This window comes from Oryx dammah, unplaced genomic scaffold (genome assembly GCF_014754425.2).
Source record: "Oryx dammah isolate SB20612 unplaced genomic scaffold, SCBI_Odam_1.1 HiC_scaffold_19, whole genome shotgun sequence".
NCBI classification, from domain to species: domain Eukaryota; kingdom Metazoa; phylum Chordata; class Mammalia; order Artiodactyla; family Bovidae; genus Oryx; species Oryx dammah.
Genome location: NW_024070203.1, coordinates 81,402,852 through 81,425,128, shown reverse-complemented (window position 1 = coordinate 81,425,128; position 22,277 = coordinate 81,402,852). Strand labels below are relative to the sequence as shown.

The window sequence follows — 22,277 nt, the reverse complement described above, 5'->3', positions numbered from 1 at the left end:
GGAAATGGCAACCTACTCTAGTATTCTTGCCTGGAGAATCCCATGGACAGAGGAGTCTGCAGGCTACAATCCATGGAGTCACAAGAGTCGGATATATCTGAAGACTCCATCAAAAACCTATTAGAACAAACAAAAGGTACATGGAACGATGCTCAACATCATTAATTAACATGGAAATGCAAGTCAAAACCACAATGAGGTATCACTTCACGCCTGTCAGAATTTGTGGCTTTTTTCGTCTCTAAGTTGTGTCCGACCCTTTGCTACCCCAGGTACTGTAGCCCACCAGACTCTTCTGTCCATGGGATTTCCTAGGCACAGATACTGGAGTGGGTTGCCATTTTCTTTGCCAGGGGATCTTCCCAATCCAGAGATCAAACCCACATCTCCTGCTTGGCAGGTGGATTCTTTTACCACTAGGCCACCAGAGAGTGACTATTACCAAAAGACTAGAAATAACAACTGTTGGTGAAAACGTGGAGAAAAAGAAATCTTTGTGTACTGCTGGTGAGAAGGTAAACTGGTGCTGCTAATAAAAGGAAAACAGTAGGAAGGTTCCTCAAAAAATTAAAAGTAGAACCAACATAATGATCCAGCAATTCCATTTCTGAGTCATTTACCCCAGAAAATAAAAATGTTAATTTGAAAAGTTCTATGCACTCCCATGTCCACTGCAGCATTACGTACAGTAGCCAAGAAACAAGGTAAACGTCTATCAACAGATGACAGACTGAAGACAATGTGGAAGGTGCGTATGTGTTATTCCATATACATATCAGTACAATGGAATATTATTCAGCCATAAAAAAAGAAAGAAATCTTGCCATCTGCAACAACATGGACCTCAAGGGCATTATGCTCTGTGAAATAAATCAGACCGAGAAAGCCAAATACTATATGATCTCTCTTAAATGTACAAGCTAAAAAAAGTAAGTTTAAAAAGAACACCAATAACAAGCTCATAGACACAGAGACTGGTTGGTGGTTTCCAGAGCGTGGAGGGTGGGGGTGAGTGAAATGGATAAACTGTTTTTGTTTTATATAAATAAAATTTACAAAAAAGACCAAAGATACAGATACAAGTAAAATATATTTCTCTGCCCACAAAAAGCTCACAGTCTAGAAAAAAAGACAAATGAGCACAGAAGAATGAAGGCTACAAAGAAAAGTGAAATATTAACTGTGCTTAGCAGATAAGATCCAAGAAAAAAGATTAAACTATAGTGTGTGTCCATCATCAAAGACAAAGACTTCACACTACAGTATTATATAAGGATTAAGAAAAACAATGGTCATTTTATTTGTACTCATAAAATGCTAACTGTAAAGCAAACTATTTTTCCCTATGACCTCAACTGTAATTTCAAAATGTATTCCCAAATCTCCTTAGTTCCACTAGTTCAATCTCCTTCTTATAATGAGTAATACCAAATGAAGAAAACAGACCCTGGAAAACATAAGCCTAACTGCCTGCTTTATATAAGGAAAGTCACTGAAGTTTAACAGAAGGCTTATGCCTTGTTTTGTTTCAGGCGGGTGGGTGGGTTTGTGGGGGCGTTTTCTGGGAGCCATGCTTCATTGTATGTGGGATCTTACCTCCCCAATCAGAAACTGAACCCTCGCCACCTACACTGAAAGTGCAGAGTCTTATCAGTGGACTGCCAGGGAAGTCCCTAGAGTTTTTATTTTCCCAAAAGGGGAAAATCTCCTTTAGCCAAGGTTGAGACATATAAAGAAATCTGATAAAAGAAATGCCATTAACAGATACCAAATTTATTGCCTTTTTTTTTTTATTAAACAATAAACATTTATTTCATGTACTTCTGAAGGCCAAGGAGTCTGACATCTGATGCCAGCATGCTCGTGTTTTATGAGAGCTCTCTTCCTGGTGTGCAGACAACTGCCTCTGGCATGTGTCCTCACATGCCAGAAAGAGGAAGCTCTGGCCCCTCTTCCTCTCTTTTTTTAAATACTATTTATTTGGCTTCACCAGGCCTTAATTGTGGCATGTGGGATCTTTAGTTGCAGTATGAGAATTCTTAGTTGTGGCTTGTGGGATCTAATTCCCTGACCAGGCATCCAACCCGGGTTCCCTGCACTGGGCACACACAGTCTCAGCCACTGGACCACCAAGGAAGCCCCATTCTCTAATGCTCTGAGATAATTTTCATAGTAAATCACAAATAACCATGGATTCTATTGTCATTTATATATTTTAAAGAAACAAAAAACCTCAGATTAAAAAAGCATTTTTGGAAAGTACAGGAAGAAAATAAAATGCAACCACTTCAGCAGAAAAAGAAACTCTTCTAAGAAAGAATGGAAGACTGACAGATAACTTGTCAAGCCTTAAACAAAGTTCAAAAGATACAAGAGTTCTTTGAGTTACCTTTCCCACTGTACTGAAAGAAAGTTTCAATGATAAAACCAAATTTAAAATTCTCACCATGCTTTGGATTCCTTTTCACACTTGGCTGTGGCTGGGGAGGCGGTGGAGGAGGAGGTGGAGGTGGAGGGGAATCTCTGTCGTGACTGATGACTCTGTCCACTGATCCATATATTGCCAGCGTCAGACAGTTGTACCAGCCTCTCAGCACCAAACCATCAGTATTTACCTGATTTGGTGGGAGGGGGATAGGGGAAGAGATATCTTTCAAATTAATGTTTTAATATGTCAGAAGTAAACTGGTATCAAATTACTCTGTGGGTTCAACTAATAAGCATGCTGAAAAGGCAAAGATCAATATTGGTGGAAATTCACCCTGAGGCACAACTTTTACATGGCCCTCTAGAGTTATCATATCTAAAACTGTCTCAAGACTATATCTCCTCAGTCCTATACTTTAGGTCAATTCTATTCAAAAAGCATAACCAGATTCCTAACCAAGAGAAGAGAAATAAAAAGGAAATTAGAAGAGAGTTACTGCCAATTAATAAATTAAACCCAAATAGTTACACAGGTCATGAAGATACACAAAAGTACAAATTGTGTCCAGTCTCAAGAATTATAAAGCCCATAAAATTATATGGCATTCTTTTTATTAATAAATGCCCAACTCATACATGCAAATCAGGTATATTCTATATACCCATCCCATACTTAAAAAGTAAGGGTAATCAGAGGCATTAAACAAATTATTTTTGCAAAGACACTTTATCCTAAGAAGATCAAAGACTTTATCAAGGCCATTAACTCTCAATATTTCCTTATAAAATAATTTTACATTTTTCAGAGCTTATCTACCAGCAACAGAAATATTAACAACAAATAAGAAAATGAGAGCGTCAGCAGGAAAACCCCGAAACCAAAGTCCCTGACTTCGGAGTTCTTCTCCCACTCTATAATGTTGGGTAAAGATGAAATAATAAGTGGTAATGGAATCCCTTCTAGAGAAAGAAATTATTATTTTCCTTGCTCATCTTAGCAAACTCCAGCAAAGGGACCAGAAGTAAGGCTCAAAGATTATACCCATGGACTGACAGACTCTGAACAGAAAAATCACTAGAAAGAAGATAAAGAGATAGAGAACATGATTTTTAGTCTAAACAACGTGCAGAATATTAAGTACTCCTTCACCAAACACAAACAGCAAGCTGAATAGTCCCATACTAGATCATCATTATAGTTAGACTTTGGCTCTTTCATGATTCAGATCTTTTAGATGCTTTTAGAATGGCATTTGGTATCAAGAAAAAAGACACACTTCTGATATGCAAGGAAGAAGTATGAAATATGAATTTTTAAAAAGACACCTTAATTAAGATACAATGGTGTTTAATAATTTACCTGCCCATCATCTTCAAAATTCGCCCACCTAAATGAAAAAAAGGAAAAGCAGATGCTGGCTTTTTCCTGACCCAAGTATGAAATTAGAATGAAGAGCTACATAGGTAGATAATAGCATTACAATGTTTTTGCTCCATTTGAAAACAGCTTCTGGAATACAAAGGAATCAGACAAGAAATGATGAAATTCTGCAGAACTAGAACAAAATAAGCTAACATTCTGCATCACTGGGTTTATCTGGATCAAAAACTCTGAATGGAGGTGAGAACAATAGTAGAAACAAGCTGAAAACTGACTTCCACGATTACCTTTGAGTTGGGTCTAAAGATGATGGAAGTATTCTCATCATATTCCAGGCTGTTAAAAGAGGAGGAACAAATACATAGGTTCAAACACTGAACATCACAGTTCATGAAGATTCAAATATTTCAATCAAACACTAGATTTTTATTTTAATACACTACGAGGTTTGGATTTAATTTACTCGCCACAAAATGATATCAAGTATAAAACAAACCCCCCAGATTCTAGTTCAATTGCTTCCAGGTGAGTGTAGATGTCAAGGTTTGTTTAAAAGCACCCCTGTAATTCTACCACACAGCCAGATCAGAGATCCACAGCCCTATAGTCTTATTTTTAAAAAGCACCTATTTTATCAGGTAGGTACCAACTTAAAAAAAAATTCTATATATTAAAAATTCGCTGCATCAGATTACCTAGGCTCCCTTCATTTTAAAAAAAAGGTTAAATTATCAATGTAATTTAATAATAAATGAATGGAGAATCAATAAAAGAATAAGCAAAGTCTAAAAAATTTACTTTCTGACAGGGATAGGAAAATCTCCATTTTTAAGCTGCCTTTAAAATTTTTTATTTTATAAATGAGTTAAACCATTTAATGGTTAATTAATCTGCAGATATCAAAACAACCAGTATTAATAATACCTAGTCAGTATGCATTAAATCATTCAAAGTAGGGGTAGCTATTAATAAAATTCTCATTTTACAAAAATGTGGCTATGGAATTTTAAATTATGAAGCAGTGTGACGTAAAAAACCACAGATAAAATCTCAATGCATTTATAGAGGGCTTTAAGAATCAAAATGTAATATTTTCCAAATTAGAAGGTTATTACCAAATCATGTGATATGTACCAGAAATGCATACACCAATAAAAATCAAACAAAAGATGGCTGTTTCATGCATTTAAAGTTTTATTTTATAAATAAACACAACTTGTTCTTAGGAGCATGACATTTCCTTAATATTGTCAACTGTTAAAATTAAACCAAATTCTTGGGTCTACTATCATATGTAGTCTTTTCTTCTACCAAAAGAATAAAAAGGTTTCGCTTACTAACTTATGAGTGTCTGGAGAGATTACCTAGTAAGTATATACCTTCCCAATCTATCGAAAGAATAAAAAGCTTTTGCTTACTAATTTATGAATGTCTGGTGAGATTACCCAGTAAGTACATACCTTCCCAGCCTATCGAAAACCGGGGCACTTGGTTTGCTGACATTGTTAAAGAATAAGTCTAACTGAAATGTATGCGGTGAGGTCTCCCTGTGAATGAAACAAAGGTGAAACATCAGCCTTTACAATAACCAGTTCCTAAATTAAAACAAAAAACAAAGTAAGTACAAATGTAAGAGCAAGTCCAGAATTAAGATAAAATATTCCCAATATTTAAATAAAACACAGAGTTAACTGCAATATTTCCTGTCATTTTATTCACAATCCAATTCTCAAGTAGTCAACTATTCACTTTGAATATTACTGAGAAGTTTTTAGCCATCAAGTATCTTTTGCTTGCTGCTTGGACCATTTTAAAACACACAGACATTTAAATTTTTTTACGCATTTTAATGGAAAATGCTAATTAATCAAGATATATAGTTTTTTTTATTCTTTATATCATTATTTTATTAGCAAAAAAGAATCAGGAGTTAAGTTTAAGTTGTAAATAATAATTACCATTTAATTTCAGCTTAACTCATATTCATACAGGACTATAACAATTTGAACATCAGAGCCCTAAACTGTGACTTAAAGCTTAAACTCCAATTTGTATAGCATTAATTTACATAAATCTTTTTTTATAGACTTACCTAGTAAAGTTTAAAGCCTATTTAATTTGCATTAGAATGAAATCTTACTATATACCCTTGGCTGAAATTCCTTTGCCTTAACTAAAATCAGTTTTTAGACAACACATGCTTTGTTTATTCACAAAAAATCTAAATGGTAAAAAGTGTAATGCCCAAAGTACCATGGAAGAGATTCCCTTATGTATTTCTGGTAGAAATACAAACAGGTACAACCATTCTGAAAGACAATATGGCAATACAACTCAGGAGACTGAGAAAATGTTCACATCATTCAATCTAAAAATACTTTTCATTACAAAGTGTTTCTATGGAAACACTGATATACAAAGTTTTTTTTTTTCAAGAGGAGATTCATTATACTAAAAATCTGAAAACTAAAAACCATCTAACAGTCCCCACTTTAGGAACTAGACAAATAAATGACAGTACAGTGATTTGTTAAGATTATGCAGTCATTAGAAATCGTATTTTCAAATAAATTTAAATGCAGTGAAGTACTCCTGACATAATGTTAAATGAAATAAAGGAATACACAGAACAGTGCACGCCTGGGTCAGAACAGCATCATACACTTTATCTCACCCTAATTCAACTGTATGTGCTCAACAACTCCAGTCTCTCTCCTCCTACCTTTTGGCTTATAACCAGACCCTGGCCTCCAAAAGAAGAGAAAAATGGGTTGAAATGCAAATTATTTCCTCTGGAGGCAAAAAAGACTCACGTCCTGGTCGCTGAAAAGTGCTTTAATGAATCCACGTAGTCTGACTTTACAAGATTTTCATCTTAAAAATTGTTGACTCTAAAACCTAATCTCACGTAAGATATACCTATCCTCCCCCCAAAAAATATACATATACACACATATATACATATACACACACAAATGCTTCACCTGGGAAGCCCCCTCAAATGCTCACATATACATTTAAAAACACAGGACATCAAAATGCTAAGCTTCTCTCAGAATAGAGGGATTGTAAGGATTTTAATTTTACCTTACACAGTTCTGAATTTTGTAATGAGAGTATGATCATAAAGTGTGCTGCACAAATATATGACCTCTAACATTAACTTTCAACCTTGAGATTCCAGGCTTCCCAATATCTTACTGGTCAGCCAAAAAGTTCTTCCAGGTTTTTCCATAAAATGTAGTGGAAGAACCTGAATGAACATTTTGGCCAAACCAATACATCTGTATTACTGAATTAGTACTTCATCTTATGGTTTATAACATATTGTGTATAACGCTGTTTCTGGTAACAATTTCATGTTTGGAATTATTAAAACATGAACAGTCATTTATTCCCAGCTAAGAAAAAGGAGAGAGAGAAGAGGGGAAACGTAATGCTCTTACCCACTGCAGCTAATGACAAGGGATCCATTTTGCCCGCTGTTACAGCCAGCCTCCAAAATAGACCCCAAAGACTCCCGCTTCCTGACAGTTACCCCCCTGTATAGCTCCCACACTGTACAAGCAGAATATGTAGTCAACAGAATATAGTAAAAGCAGTTATATTGAAGTATGTGACCTATGCTATTTCTGATATTAAGTTACAAAATACAGCGACTGTGGCTTCCTTCTTGGGCATACTCTCTCACTCTCATTCTTGGATCACTCACCCTGGAAGAACCCATGCTGTGACACAGCGACCCACAGAAAGGATCTCCTGGCAAACAACTGAAGGTCTCTCGCCAACAGTCATGTCAGTGGGCTTCGAAAATTCCCCAGCCTCAGTCAAATCTTCTGAGATTGCAACCCGAGGCCTATAACTTGGTTATAACCTCATGAGGGAACCTGAGCCAAGCAAGCAGCACCCAAGTTCCTGACCCTCAGAAATAGTGGGGGATTAAGTTGCTAAATTTGCTGAGGTTTGTTACACAGCAGCAGGTAACAATAGAGCCTTCTTGCCCCAAAGCAGTGCAATTAGAGAAGTCTGCTGGATACCCTATCATTACTCCATCTTTCTCATTCTACATTCTAGAGAAAGTAGAAAGAAACACAAGAAAACAGGAGTTTTTATTCCCTTACATGTGGCAAAAAAGTTAACTATAATGATCTGTCATACAAACATTAATCATTCTTATTGCTTTGTTTTTATGTTTTACCTTTGAATGACCTGAAAACATCTGAAGAATTTTATATCCACTCTACAAATAACAAACTACTTTTCACAACTATGAAGAAATGAACCCTTAACTTTGAGTCTGTACTGTACCAGCCACTACTACATAGCTGGCTTAACTCTTTCGTGTAACAGAAACTGAGCTATCAAAGCATGGACATGTCACAATGTGGCATTGATACCTAGGCTATAAGCTAAGAACCTACCGATATATTTATTATACATATTCATGCTTCCATAACCAAAATTTAGCTTTTATCTCCAATTCATGTAATTAAAATCAAAAGATGATGATGATTATTCACGTTATAACAAAGATCAAATTCCTCTGTTTTGTGTCAGTTGTTAAAGTTATCAACAACCCCACATTAGGGAGCTCCCTGTCAGTCCAGTGGTAAGGAACTTTCACTGCCATGACTTGGGTTCCATCTCTGGTCAAGGAACTAAGATCCTGCAAGCCTCACAGCACAACCAAAAAAAAAGAATAATTAAAAAAACAACTCCACATTAGGAACAATGTCTTACATTTGGTTTATTTCCCACAGACCTTAAAAAAGAGAAATGATGCTCAAGTAACTACTTGCTCAGTACAACTAACGGCTAATGTGAAGCTACATATTTACAAAAAGACACATGTATCAGGCTAAGATGATCACCAATAAGGCATGAAAACTAACACTATAATATAAAAAATGTAACATAATAAAAGATATATTTCTCAATATTACAGATGCATTTATTTTCAAGGAAAACAGCACATTAAAAATACTCTGTCTACTCTATTGTGCCACCCTACAATAGTTTGGAAAATATAAACCTATTTCTACCAATTAAAAAAAAAAAGGAAATGAAGAAAGAAAAACTTAATCTAGTACTTAGGTCAAATAATTACTCTTTTCAAGTTTACAGTAACATATGGATTATACAGAAAACTTAAAAGTCAATTATAATGCAACATAACTAAAACTGAATAAAGTTTTATTTTTGTTTGTTTTTTTAACTTACAAAATATTTTTGCATTTGGAAGTATGTTTCTAGGTCATCTTTAGTCAAAAACACTTTTAAAAAAGAAAACTGACTCACCCATATGCTCTATTGTCAGGCAAGTTGCTATGGGCTCTTACTCCCGGGGGTATGACTCGAACTTCATTTATATAAACCACACATGGAAAACGAACCACATCTATATGAGAACTTTGCTTTAAGAAAAGAGAAGAATATACTGTAAGCAAAACACTTTGTCTAGTCAAAATGTATTCACCTTCAATTTGTTTCATTTAGAATGTCACAAATAATTTTTAAATAAACACTATCATTAAAACAGTGCTATTATATTATAAATGGTGTAAAAACCATTTTTAAAAATAGCCAATGAGGGACTTTCCTAGTGATCCAGTGGTTAAGAATCTGCCTGCCAATGCAGGGGACGTGGTTTGACCCCTTGGTCCCGGATAACGATTCCACACGCTACGGAGCAACTAAGCTCATGTACCCCCTCTACCAAGCCCACGCTCTAGAGCCCGCCAGCCACAACTACTGAAGCCACACGCCCTAGAGCCCATGCCCTGCAACAAGAGAAGCCACCACGATGAGAAGCCCAGGCACTGCAACTACGGAACAGCCCCCACTGGCCACCAACCACAGAAACTCCAATGCAGCAACGGAGACCCAGCACAGCCAAAAGTTAAAAAAAAAAAAAACAGCTGATGATAAAATGTACCTGGTTAAGTCCCTCCCCTTGTACAACAACATTTTCTGCATCTGCTTCCTGGGTGTCTTGCCCGGGCCAATACAGACCAATAATCCCTACTGCAGGGGTCCCCAAGCCCTGGCCACAGGCTGGAAGGGGCCACACGGAAGGGCGTGAGCGGCAGGCAAGCAAACGAAGCGTCACCTGCAGTGACAGCAGCTCCCCCTCACTCACGCTGCCCCAAGCTCGCCCCCCCCCCGGCTCACTGGTGGCATTCCATGTTCATAGAAGTGTGGATCCAACACACATGAGGGACCGCGGCGGCACGCTCCTTATGAGAATCGTCCCCAGACCAGGACCCCCCACCCGCAGTCATGCTGTCTCCCACAAAACCGGCCCCTGGTGCCAAAAAGGTTGGGGACTGCTGCTTTAGTGGAAACCTCTGGAGCCAGAGGCATTCAGAATCCTGACTTTTAAGATTTTTAGAAACTAATGATACAAATACTGCATATTACTTAACACCCCAGTAGTTTCTGCGACAGTAACTTGTAACCAAAACATTAATACTTCTGCAGCAAATGTATAAACGTTCACACTAAGTAAAGATTATAACAAGCATAAAGTCAGTTCAAAGCATAGCATATGGCCTGATGAATTCAGGGCAGATTTTTCCTGTCATTTTTTCAATTTCTGAATTATAGATGATAGATAGTGAATCTCTTAAATTAGCTTAGTTTACCAAACTTATATACTAACTAATATCAAGAGATCAAAGGAAGTCATTCAGGTACTGATTAGATAAGGTAAACCCTCTCAAATCTAAAAAAGAGGAAAAAATCCACAAACTTAAGAATTTATCGGGATTTCCCTGGTGTTCCAGTGGCTAAGATTCTGAGCTCCCAATGCATGGGGCCTGGGTTCACTCCCTGGCTAGGGAACTAGACCCTACATGCTGCAACTAAAGAACCTGCAGGGCGCAACGAAGATCAAAGATCCCTCGGGCCACAACTAAGACCTGGTACAGCCAAATAGAGCAATAAATAAATATTTTTTAAAAAGAATTTATCATAACATAAATGGATACCATAAATTTAGTGTACATTTATTTCTCTGTATCACTTGACACAAGATCAGACAAACTAGCTCTTGTGATTAATAATTTTAGAAGAAATTTTTCACACTGTTTTTGGACTATTATTTTATATCAAGTTTTCCTAGCAGTTCAGCTACAACTCCATGCTCTAGCCAGCCGCAACTACTGAAGCCCCCACGCCCTTGAGCCCATGCTCTGCAACAAGCAGCCAACCATCACTGCCTGGTGACTGAAATTTTTAACAAAAATGGTTCATATAATTTGCACCTAAAAGGACTGAGTCCTGAGTGCTCTTGAAGCTGCAAAGAATACTGTGTCTCTCAACAGATCAGAAGACTGGTCAAATGAGTCTTTCCTAAAATGGGACAGAGGATAACTTTCTAATTTTGCACTTTAAACTCAGAGATTAAGTATAACCAAATATGTAGATCTAGAAATCTTAATTTAACTATTCAAATGTACTTTATACTCGCAAAGATATACAAGAAACAACATGAACATGAATTGAGGCTGACTGCTAGTTGTTTTCCAATACAACTCTCTTAAAGTTAGGCACAAGTGAACTGAGTCTCCTAGATTCTGGGAAGCCAGTGTGAACATGTGATTGCTAGATTCCATCAATGGGATGTAAATGGAAATGATGTAGGCAACTCTGGGTCGTGTCCTTAAAGAGAAAGTCATGACTTCAGAACCTCCTGCCACCTCTTCTTCTATACTCTGCTGCTTTTCTAGAACACACGTTACAGTGAGCTGTCTTGGACAATGCAGGAGATACCCTAAGAATGAGAGAGAAAGAGAACAGAAAAGCCTGTCCCTGACAATGAAGAGCTGTCACGTTAGCCCTAGAATACTCACAGTCAGATTGAGAGAGACAGTCTTATTTTATCTAACCCACCGTTATCCTGACTTGATGGCAGCAGCTGAAATTGTATCCTATTACAAATATACTGTAGGTATTCAATAAATACTACAGTAGATTTTTATAAAAGAAATAAGCATTCTGCCTCAAACTTTGGTTCTATGTTTCCTTCCTGTAAATAACTCCTTTATTTAAAAAATCTACTGTATAGAAGCTCCTTTGCTTATACAGTTAAAAATTACCACTAATATTTACAACGGAAACTTAGAACAAAACTTTACTTATTCTATCCTCCTCCACCCTGCCCCTCTGTTATTTAATGAAGGGTATTAGTAGTAGTTAGGGTATAGTCACTGTGGACCTAAAAAATGAACTTAAGGTTTTACAGCCTTTCAACATGTATTTTGCTTGTAAGTAGAAGAGTTTCTATATTAGTTGCTATCATTTTTATTCAATATTTATTTCTAAACATTTATTAAATGTTTATAATGTTTCAAGGTATGCTGCTGCTGCTGCTAAGTCACTTCAGTCGTGTCCGACTTTGTGTGACCCCATAGACAGCAGCCCACCAGGTTCCCCCGTCCCTGGGATTCTCCAGGCATGAACACTGGAGTAGGTTGCCATTTCCTTCTCCAATGCATGAAACTGAAAAGTGAAAGTGAAGTCGCTCAGTCGTGTCCGACTGTTTGCGACCCCATGGACTGCAGCCCACCAGGCTCCTCCGCCCATGGGATTTTCCAGGCGAGAGCACTGGAGTGGGGAGCCATTGCCTTCTCCCAAGGTATGCTAGGTCCTGAGAATAAAAAGACAAGACCTACCATAAAGGTACAATCTATTGTGGTAGACAAACAGACAAATTACTATGATACAGACTCATACAGAAAACTTCAAATTGGAAGGAGTACTTACCTAAATGAGATTGTAGGCAAACATTTGTGAGGGGAAAAGAAGAATGTCAGGAAAGGCTTCCCAAAAGAAGTACCACCTGATCTAAGTAAATCTTTAAGGAAAACAAGAATCAGTGGAACAGAGGGAGAAAGCTTTATAGGCAAAATGAGAAGCATGCACAAAAGGAATGCAAATAAGAACCAGGAAGCTTCAAGAAGTTACAGGCGTAGTTCACAAAGGCTGGAGGGCAAAATGTGGGAGAAAAGTAGGGCAGAGTAGCTTGTTGTTGTTCAGTCACTAAGTTGTGTCCAACTCTGCCTGTCCAACCAGGCTTCCGGGTCCTTCACTGTCTCCTGAAGTTTGCTCAACCTCATGTCCATTGAGTCTGTGATACCATCCAGCCATCTCATCCTCTGTCATCCCCTTCTTCTCCTGCCTTCCATCTTTCCCAGCATTGAGGTCTTTTCCAGTGATTCAGCTCTTCGCATCATGTGGCCAAAGTATTGCAGCTTCAGCTTCAGCATTAGTCCTTCCAGTGAATATTCAGGGTTGATTTCCTTTAGGATCGACTGGTTTGATCTTGCTGTACAAGGAGACTCTCAAGAGTCTTCTCTAGCACCACAATTAGAAACCACCAAATTTTCAACCCTTACCCTACTTTATATATTATGGTCAAACTCTCACATCCGTACATGACTACAGGAAAAACCATAGCTTTGACTAGATGAACTTCTGTAAGCAAAGTGATATCTCTGCTATTTAATATGCTAAGTTTGTCATGGCTTCTCTTCCAAGGAGCAAGTGTCTTCTAATTTTGTGGCTGCAGTCACCATCTTCAGTGATTCTGGAGCCCAAAAAAAGAGTATCTGTCAGTTTCCAGTTTTCCCCCCTCTATTTGCCATGAAGTGATGAGACCGGATGCCATGATCTTAGCCAGTTTTTTCACTCTCCTCTTTCACCCCAATCAAGTGGCTCTTTAGCTCCTCTTCACTTTCTGCCATTAGAGTGGTATCATCTACATATCTGAAGCTGTTGATCTTTCTCCTGGCAATTATGATACCAGCTTGGGATTCATCCAGCCCACCACTTAGAATGATGTATAAGTTAAATAATCTTCCCTGGTGGCTCAGATGGCAAATAACCTGCCTGCAATGCAGGAGACTCGGTCTGATCTCTGAGTTGGGAAGATCCCCTGGAGAAGGAAATGGCAACTCACTCCAGTATTCTTGCCTGGGAAATCAAATGGACAGAGAAGCCTGGCGGACTACAGTCCATGAGGTCACAGAGAGTAGGACACAACTGAGTAACCAGCAATTTCACTTTCATAAATTAAATAAGCAGGGTGACAATACACAGCCTTGATGTACTCCTTTCCCAATTCGGAACCAGTCTGTTGTTCCATGTCCAGTTCTAACTGTTGCTTCTTGACCTGCAGACAGGTTTCTCAGGAGACAGGTAAGGTGGTCTGGTATTCCCATCTCTTTCAGAATTTTCCATAGTTTGTTGTGATCCACACAAAGGCTTCAGCATAGTCAATGAAGCAGATTTTTTTTTAAAATCTCCTTGCCTTTTCTATGATCCAATGGATGTTGGTGACATGATCTCTGGTTCCTCCACCTTTTCTAAATCCAGCGTGTACATCTGGAAGTTCTCAGTTCATGTACTACTGAAGATGAGCTTGAAGGATTTTGAGCATTACCTTGCTAGCATGTGAAATGAGCATAAATGACAACAGTTTGTACATCCTTTGGCACTGTCTTTGGCATTGTCTTTGGGATTGAAATGAAAACTGACCTGTTCCAGTCCTGTGGCCACTGCTGCGTTTTCCAAATCTGCTGGCATGCAGAGTGCAGCACTTTAACAGCATCATCTTTTAGGATTTGAAATAGCTCAGCTGAATTCCATCACCTTCACTAACTTTGCTTGTAGTGATGCTTCCTAAGGCCCACTTGACTTCACACTCCAGGATGTCTGGCTCTAGGTGAGTGACATCATTGTGGTTATCTGGGTCATTAAGATCTTTTCTGTATAGTTCTGTGTATTCTTGCCACCTCTTCTTAATCTCTTCTGCCTCTGTTAGGTCTTTTCCATTTCAGTCCTTTATTGTGCCCATCTTTGCATGAAATGTTTCCTCGGTAGCTCCAATTTTCTTAAAAAGATCTCTAGTTTTTCCCATTCTATTGTTTTCCTCTATTTCTTTGCATTGTTCACTTAAGGCTTTCTTATCTCTCCTTGCTATTCTCTGGAACTCTGCATTCAGTTGGCTATATCTTTCCCTTTCTCCTTTACATTTCTCTAAAATTTTCATCCACTGCTGGGAAGTCAACTCCAAAAATCTATACCTCCATTAAGACTTCTCTCCTGAGCCCCAGACCACTACATCCAACTGCCAGCTGGACATTTCCATTTGAATGAACCTCTGGCACCAAAAGCTCAACAAGTCCAAAACTAAACTGTCTGAGTGACTGATTTTTTCTCATTCTCTCACACCTAAATAATTTCTTCATTTAAACATCAAGTTCTATTGATTAAACCTCTAAACAGCTCTCAAATCTATGTATTAGGTTGGTGCAAAAGTAACTGCAGTTTTTGCACTGTTGAAATTTGCTGCTTGATTTTGGAATACATTCTTAATAATGTGGGTATGTTATCGTTTTAATGTGCATTTCTGGCTTTTTCTTTTTGCTAATGACTTATTACTTGCTGTTTATTTTGTATTTATTTTAGACTATGGAAATGATGTTAGACAAAACACAAATTCAAGCAATTTTCTTACAAGTTCAAAATGGGTCGTAAAGCAGTGGGGACAAATTGTAACATCAACAACGCATTTGGCCCAGGAACTGCTAATGAACATACAGTGCAGTGATGTTTCAACAAGTTGTGCGAAGGAGACAAGAGCCTTGAAGATGAGGAGAACAGTGGCTGGCCATTGGAAGTTGACAACGACAACTGAGAGTCATCATCAAAGCTGATCCTCTTACAACTACACGAGAAGCTGCTAAAGAACTCAACATCAACCATTCTACGGCTGTTCAGCATTTGAAGCAGATTGGAAAGGTGAAAAAGCTCTTTTAAGTGGACACCTCATGAGCTGATCAAAAATCAAAAAAATCATCATTTTGAAGTCCCATCTTCTCTCACTGTATGCAACGACAAGGAACCATTTCTTGATCAAATTGTGATGTGCAATGAAAAGTGGATTGTATATGATAACCAGCGATAGCCAGCTCAGTGGTTGGACTGAGATGCTCCAAAGCACTTCCCAAAGCCAACTCTGCACCAGAAAAAGGTCAAGGTCACTGTCTGGTGGTCTGCTGCCTGTCTGATCCACCACAGCTTTCTGAATCCGGATGAAACCATTACATCTGAGAAGTATGCTCAGCAAATCAATGAGATGCACTGAAAAACTGCCAACGCCTGCAGTCAGCATTGGTCAACAGAAAGGGCCCAATTCTCCACAACACCTGACCATACTTTGCACAACCAACACCAAAAGTTGAATAAAGTTTTGCCTCATCTGCCATATTCACCTGACCTCTCACCAACCAACTACCAAGCATCTCAACAATTTTCTGCACGGAAAAAGCTTCCACGACCAGTAGGACCCAGAAAACGCTTTCCAAGAGTTCACAGAATTGCAAAGCATGGGTTTTTTTATGCTAGAGGAATAAACAAAACTCAATTCTCCTGGCAAAAAAGTGTTGATTTTAATGGTTCCTATTTTGATTAATAAAGATTTGTTTGGGCCTAATTATTAATAATTTAAAATTCACGGTCCAAAACCACAATTATATTTGCACCAACCTAATATTTCCCTTCTTTTCAGTGGTCACTTCTCTAATTCTATACACTAGGCCAAATTCCTTGGTCTTATAGACAAGTATTATCACTCCAAACGTACAGCCTCAAAATGCCCTGGTATTCCTCATCTTTATGTCCTCATCCATGCCACTGTCTCTGCTTAGAACTCTCCCACACTCCTCTCCCAACTCCATTCAGATGTCAACCTTCTCTTAAAAGCCAAGTCAGATCAAGTCTAGATGAGTGCTTATCAAACTAAGTTCAAATTGTTTGTGAAGGAATATTATATGTTTATTCATCCAATAGGCACTGTATAGCAGATCACACTTTTTAAAATTTATTTTTAATTGGAGAATAACTGCTTTACAATGTTGTGTTGGTTTCTGCCGTACAACGATGTGAATCAGCTATAAGTATACATATATCCTCTCCCTCTTGAACCACATGACCCCATCCTACCCCTCTAGGTGGTCACAGAGCACCAGGCTGAGGTCCCTGTGTTACAAAGCAACTTCCCACTAGCTAGTGAGAAGCTATTTCACATATGATAATGTATACATTTCAATGCTACCCTCTCAATTCGTCTTCCCCCACTGTGTCCCTAAGTCTGTTCTCTATGTCTGCATCTCTATTCCTACCCTACAAATAAGTTTATCAGTAGCATTTTTCTAGATGCCATATATATGCGTTAAAAATATGATACTTGTTTTTCTCTTTCTGGCCTACAATGTTGGCCAGAGCCTCTGTTTAACAGGCTCTAGGTTCATCCACCTCAGTTCAACTGACTCAAATTCGTTCCTTTTAATGGCTGAATAATATTCTATTGTATATATGTACCACAATTTCTTTGTCCATTCATCTTCAACTGACACCTAGGTTGCTTCCACATCCTGGCTATTGTAAATAGTGCTGCAATGAACTAATTGCTTCTTTTAATTCTAACTGAACTAATTGCTTCTTTTAACTTTCCTGTTACAGTGGTATTTCAAAAAGACAAGAATCAAGTCTTCAGTTCAGTCGCTCAGTCGTGTCCGACTCTTTGCGACCCCATGAATCACAGCATGCCAGGCCTCCCTGTCCATCACCAACTCCCGAGTTCACTCAGACTCGCATCCATTGAGTCAGTGATGCCATCCAGCCATCTCATTCTCGGTCGTCCCCTTCTCTTCCTGCCCCCAATCCCTCCCAGCATCAGAGTCTTTTCCAATGAGTCAACTCTTTGCATGAGGTGACCAAATCACTGGAGTTTCAGCTTTAGCATCATTCCTTCCAAAGAACACCCAGAGCTGATCTCCTTCAGAATGGACTGGTTGGATCTCCTTGCAGTCCAAGGGACTCTCAAGAGTCTTCTTCAACACCACAGTTCAAAAGCATCAATTCTTCAGTGCTCAGCCTTCTTCACAGTCCAACTCTCACACCCATACATGAATACTGGAAAAACCACAGCCTTGACTAGACGGACCTTTGTGGGCAAAGTAATGTCTCTGCTTTTTAATATGCTATAGACGTTGGTCATAACTTTCCTTCCAAGGAGTAAGCGTCTTTTAATTTCATGGCTGCAATCACCATCTTTACAGTGCTTAGCATAATGAAAGAAAGACTTTTAACAGGTGCTTAATAAAAGTTGACTGAATTGTGTTTTTAAAGCTAAAAATATTACAGTGAAGTAGTAGGCACTTAAAATATCCAGAAGAGTACATATACCTAGGAAGACAGGTTGACAGTGGGAAATCACAGAAGGTTTATGACTAGAAAGGTAACAGGAAACTGAAGAACAGACTAGTTAGATTCCACAACTCAGCCACATTTATCTAAGGAAGAAGTACTTCTGTGTTGAAGTCTTTCTGTGACTAACAGGGCCCACCAATTCTCTAGTTCCACCAGTTCTCTATAACTAGAATTCTCCAGTTATAGAGAATTTTTGGCTACTCTTACATGATGAGTTGCAATCCTGGCGATTCTTTTTCTTTTAGTATTTATTTACATATTTATTTATTTTGGCTGTGTTAAGTCCTGGCTGCAGCTCTCAGGATCTCTCACAGCAGTGCATAGCCTCTCCAGCTGTGACATGAGGGCTCCAGAGCACACGGGCTCAGTAGTCTCGGCACATAGGCTTAGTTGCACCGAGGCATGTGGGATCTTAGTTACTGGACTAATGATCAAATGCTCATCCCCTGCATTGCAAGGTGGATTCTTAACCACTGGACCATCAGGGAAGTTGCCATCCTGTCAATTCTATAACCAAAATTGATCATGTACCTATTCCTTCCTTCTTAGTCCCAGTGGGACATAGCATTGCACAGCTTTAGAGTCAGGAAATGTGCGTTGGCATGTCTTAATTCAGCTATGCCACATTAGGAAAGTCACCTAACTTTCCTAAGTCTCATGCTCAGTTTCCTTATCTATCATATGGGGACAATTATCTTTCAAAAGGATGGGTGGATTAGAGATAATGTATTTAAAAGGACTGTATTTAAACTTTAAATGTATTTAAATTTGTATTACCAAAGGACTACGTCTTGCACAAAATAAACATTCAATAAATGCTAACAATGATTACTCGCCGTCTATTAACTCAAGTTTTCATTATGTCTCACCTTTTCTTCTTGATTTGCCACCTCTGATTATTCTGAACCATTTTAGGCATGATTGATGTACCAGTGTACTGAAGTACTTGCTGTTGCTTAGTCATGAAGCTGTGTCCAACTCTTTTGTGATCTCATGGACTGTAGCCCACCAGGCTCCTCTGTCCATGGGATTTTACCAGCAAGAATAGTGGAGTGGTTTGCCATTTCCTTCTCCAGGGGATCTTTCCAATCGAACCCAAGTCACCTGAACTGCAGGCGGATTCTTTACCACTGAGCCACCTGGGAAGCCCACTAATGTACAAGTCTACCTTAATTTTACTAGTCACATCATTTTCCTGCTCAAAAACTAATTATTTCTTACAAAATAAAGCCCATGCCCCTTTGCTGACCATTTAAGGAACTCCATGATATGGCTTCAAACTGTCCATCAGGGGCCACTACAAACTGCTACTTCAGCATACCCTTCCAAAGGAATGACTACTCCAGAATACCCTTCTTTCCTATCTACAACTGCGCAACATATCCTCTCCAACATATCCACCAAAGATCAAGTTCAAATGCCACGTGCCTTGATGAAGTCTTCCCTGATACTCTCAAATGGAAAGTGATCTGTCCCTCCCCTGAAATCACACAGCCTTTATTTGTACCATCAAAGGGATCTAAATAAATATTGGCTGGAGTCCTAATATATCAGACACTGATGGGTATTTTGGAAATAAAGCAAAGAAATCTCAAGGCATTTCCACTCTGTCTCTTCAGGTGTTCATCATTATTTAACTTGAGTCATAATTTTGTGGGTCTCATCTCCAATGCTAGTTATAAACTCCTTAAGGACAAACATCTACCCCCCAAAACCCCTACTCCTCCAAGACTCAGTTCAAATGTGATCTCTACTAAGTCTTCCTCAATCATTGCCAAAAGGTATTTATTACCTTCTGGCAGTCCTATCCTCTCCATGGTCTTCAATGCTTGCTTAAGAATGAATGAAAACTAGATTTCTAAATATATCTTAAGTGAATGGACGTTAACCTTCCTAAACTAGAATACTACTAAACTAATTCATCATACTCTTTTCTTTCATTTTTAACTGTTCTTTATTTCTATGTTCATGATAGGTTTGTTCTTATCCAACTACTGCCTCTACTGTGAGTTTTCTAAAGCATAGCTGGAACCATATTCAGAGACGTATGGTCTTTGAACAAACAGAGCTATTTGACCCACATGAAATGAAAGACCACTATCAATTCACTGTTAGTATGACATGCTAAGAGGCTTTCCAGGTGGCACTAGTAGTAAAGAGCCCACCTGTCAATGCAGGAGACATAAAAGACAGTTTCCACTCCTGGGTCAGGAAGATCCCCTAGAGGAGGACATGGCAACCCACTCTGGTATTCTTGCCTGGAGAGTCTCATGGACAGAGAAGCCTGACAGGCTACAGTCTATAGGGTCACAAAGAGTCAGACAGGACTGAGGCAACTTAGCATAAACACAGCACATGATATGCTGTAAGACCAAAGTTGTCAAAGTTTTTACTTTATCAAGTTCCAAAGTACATCTGCTACCCACTACCATCTCTATCTGAAGAAATAAAAGTTTTCCCTCAAGGTACAAATGACTGTGCATGTGGGCATGCTAAGTCGCTTCAGCAGAGTCCAACTCTTTGTAACCCTGTGGACTGTGGCCAGCCAGGCTCCTCTGCCCATGGGATTCTGCAGGCAAGACTACTGCTTGAATGGGTTGCCATGCCCTCCTCCAAGCGACTCTTATGTCTTCTGCATTGGCAGGCGGGTTCTTTATCACTAGGCCCCTTGGGAAGTCCACAAACGACTCTACATATAGAATAAATAAGCTACAAGGATAAGGGCTTCCCAGGTGGCCGCAGTGGAAAAGAATCCGACTGCCAATACAGGAGACACAGCCGATGCAGGTTTGATCCCTGAATCGGAAAGATCCCCTGGAGGAGGAAATGACAATCCACTCCAGTATTCTTGCCGGTAAAATCCCACAGACAGAGGAGCCTGGCGGTCTATAGTCCATGGGGTCGCAGAGTAAGATACAGCGAAGCGCACACAGGATATATTGTACAGCACTGGGAATATAGCCAATACTTTATAATATCTCTAAATGTAATATAATCTATAAAAATTGTAAAGCACTATGTTGTACTTTTGAAACTAATAATGTACATCAACTATACCTCAATTTTGTAAAAAGTTGTCTAAATTACGTCTACATTGAAAGAGAAATGTGAGCTCTGGGGTTTCTCTACGGACTTCATTACTGTTCGTTGTTGACCGGTTTTCGGGAACTTTTGGTTAACTATTCAGTTTACATATGGCAGAGCCAGTCATACATTCAAGGGCACTGAAGTTAACACAGAACGATTACAACAGCCCACTCTCACCCCTCAAGACGACAACACAATTGTCCTCTACAGTCTAACTACAAATCTCTCCTCTTCACAAGTATTCTCCATGCAAGGGACGTTCTGTGTGAGTACTTCTTGTCCTTACGTGTGAAATCTTTCCAAGAGATAAGTGCTTATTAAAGTTTCAGAGCAAACTGGAGAACGCTTCAGTCTTCAACCGAGTGAGTGTCACACCTGGGTGGCATGACTCCCGTTAGAAAAGAGACCTAGGAGCATGAATTTGGAAACCAGAAAACCAACGTGACCGGCTGAGTTACCGACACTACTGTCAAACACAAGCTGTCCGAGACCCCTATCGAAACACCACTTGCAGCAAACGTGACACGCAGGATCCTTTTCAAGGCCCACAGCGGACCCGGGGGGACTGGTGGCAGGGTGAGGGGAAGCAAAGCAAAGAGCAGCCGACTCAACCAAAGACGACGCGGGGCCTCAAGTAACTCAGGGAAATGAGGAGGGGGTGGGGGAGTTCCCGCCACCCTCCGCAGACGCGGCGCCCACACCCCGGCTGAGAGGACAGTGTGCGATGAATTAAAGCGGCAATCGGTACAAGGAAAAGTCGAGGCACGCCTAACGATTTTCTTTTTTTTGGTAAGAGTCCCCAAGTCGAAAAACAGGGTCGGAATCACGTCGCGAAGACGTACCTCGGCGCTCGGGTGCTTGAAAGTGTCTAAAAATAGCAGCTCCATCGCCGAGTCCACCGCCATGTTTACCGCGGGCGGGTGAAGGGGGAGGACTTCCGGGGCAGCCCTCCAAGCTCGGCGACAGCGGCTGAGGAGAAGGAGAGACGACGGTACTTCCTGTGACCAGAGCGCTGGCGCCGGAAGCCTGGACCTATCGCTACGCGTCGCGCTGCCGGAAGTCGCCTGCCCAGCCTTCTCTGAGGCGGCGGGGAGCGCTCTCCGTT

General features: G+C 39.5%; 1 protein-coding gene across 3 annotated transcripts in view; it reads right to left on the bottom strand.

Annotated features, from left to right (window-relative positions):
* VIRMA (vir like m6A methyltransferase associated) overlaps positions 1-22,267 on the bottom strand; it is a 59,846-nt gene extending 37,579 nt beyond the window's left edge. For 2 of the 3 annotated variants that reach the window (XM_040261061.1, XM_040261062.1), the window contains exons 1-5: positions 22,015-22,267; positions 9,107-9,222; positions 5,269-5,355; positions 4,096-4,144; positions 2,447-2,615 (exon numbers count right to left, since the gene is read on the bottom strand). In XM_040261061.1, coding sequence (XP_040116995.1) covers positions 2,447-2,615; positions 4,096-4,144; positions 5,269-5,355; positions 9,107-9,222; positions 22,015-22,077 — 484 coding nt within the window. In that variant the 5' untranslated portion in view covers positions 22,078-22,267. The remainder of the gene's footprint in view (positions 1-2,446; positions 2,616-4,095; positions 4,145-5,268; positions 5,356-9,106; positions 9,223-22,014) is intronic. The other variant, XM_040261063.1, reaches the window with a different exon arrangement.
* Between the last annotated feature and the right edge of the window lie 10 nt (positions 22,268-22,277).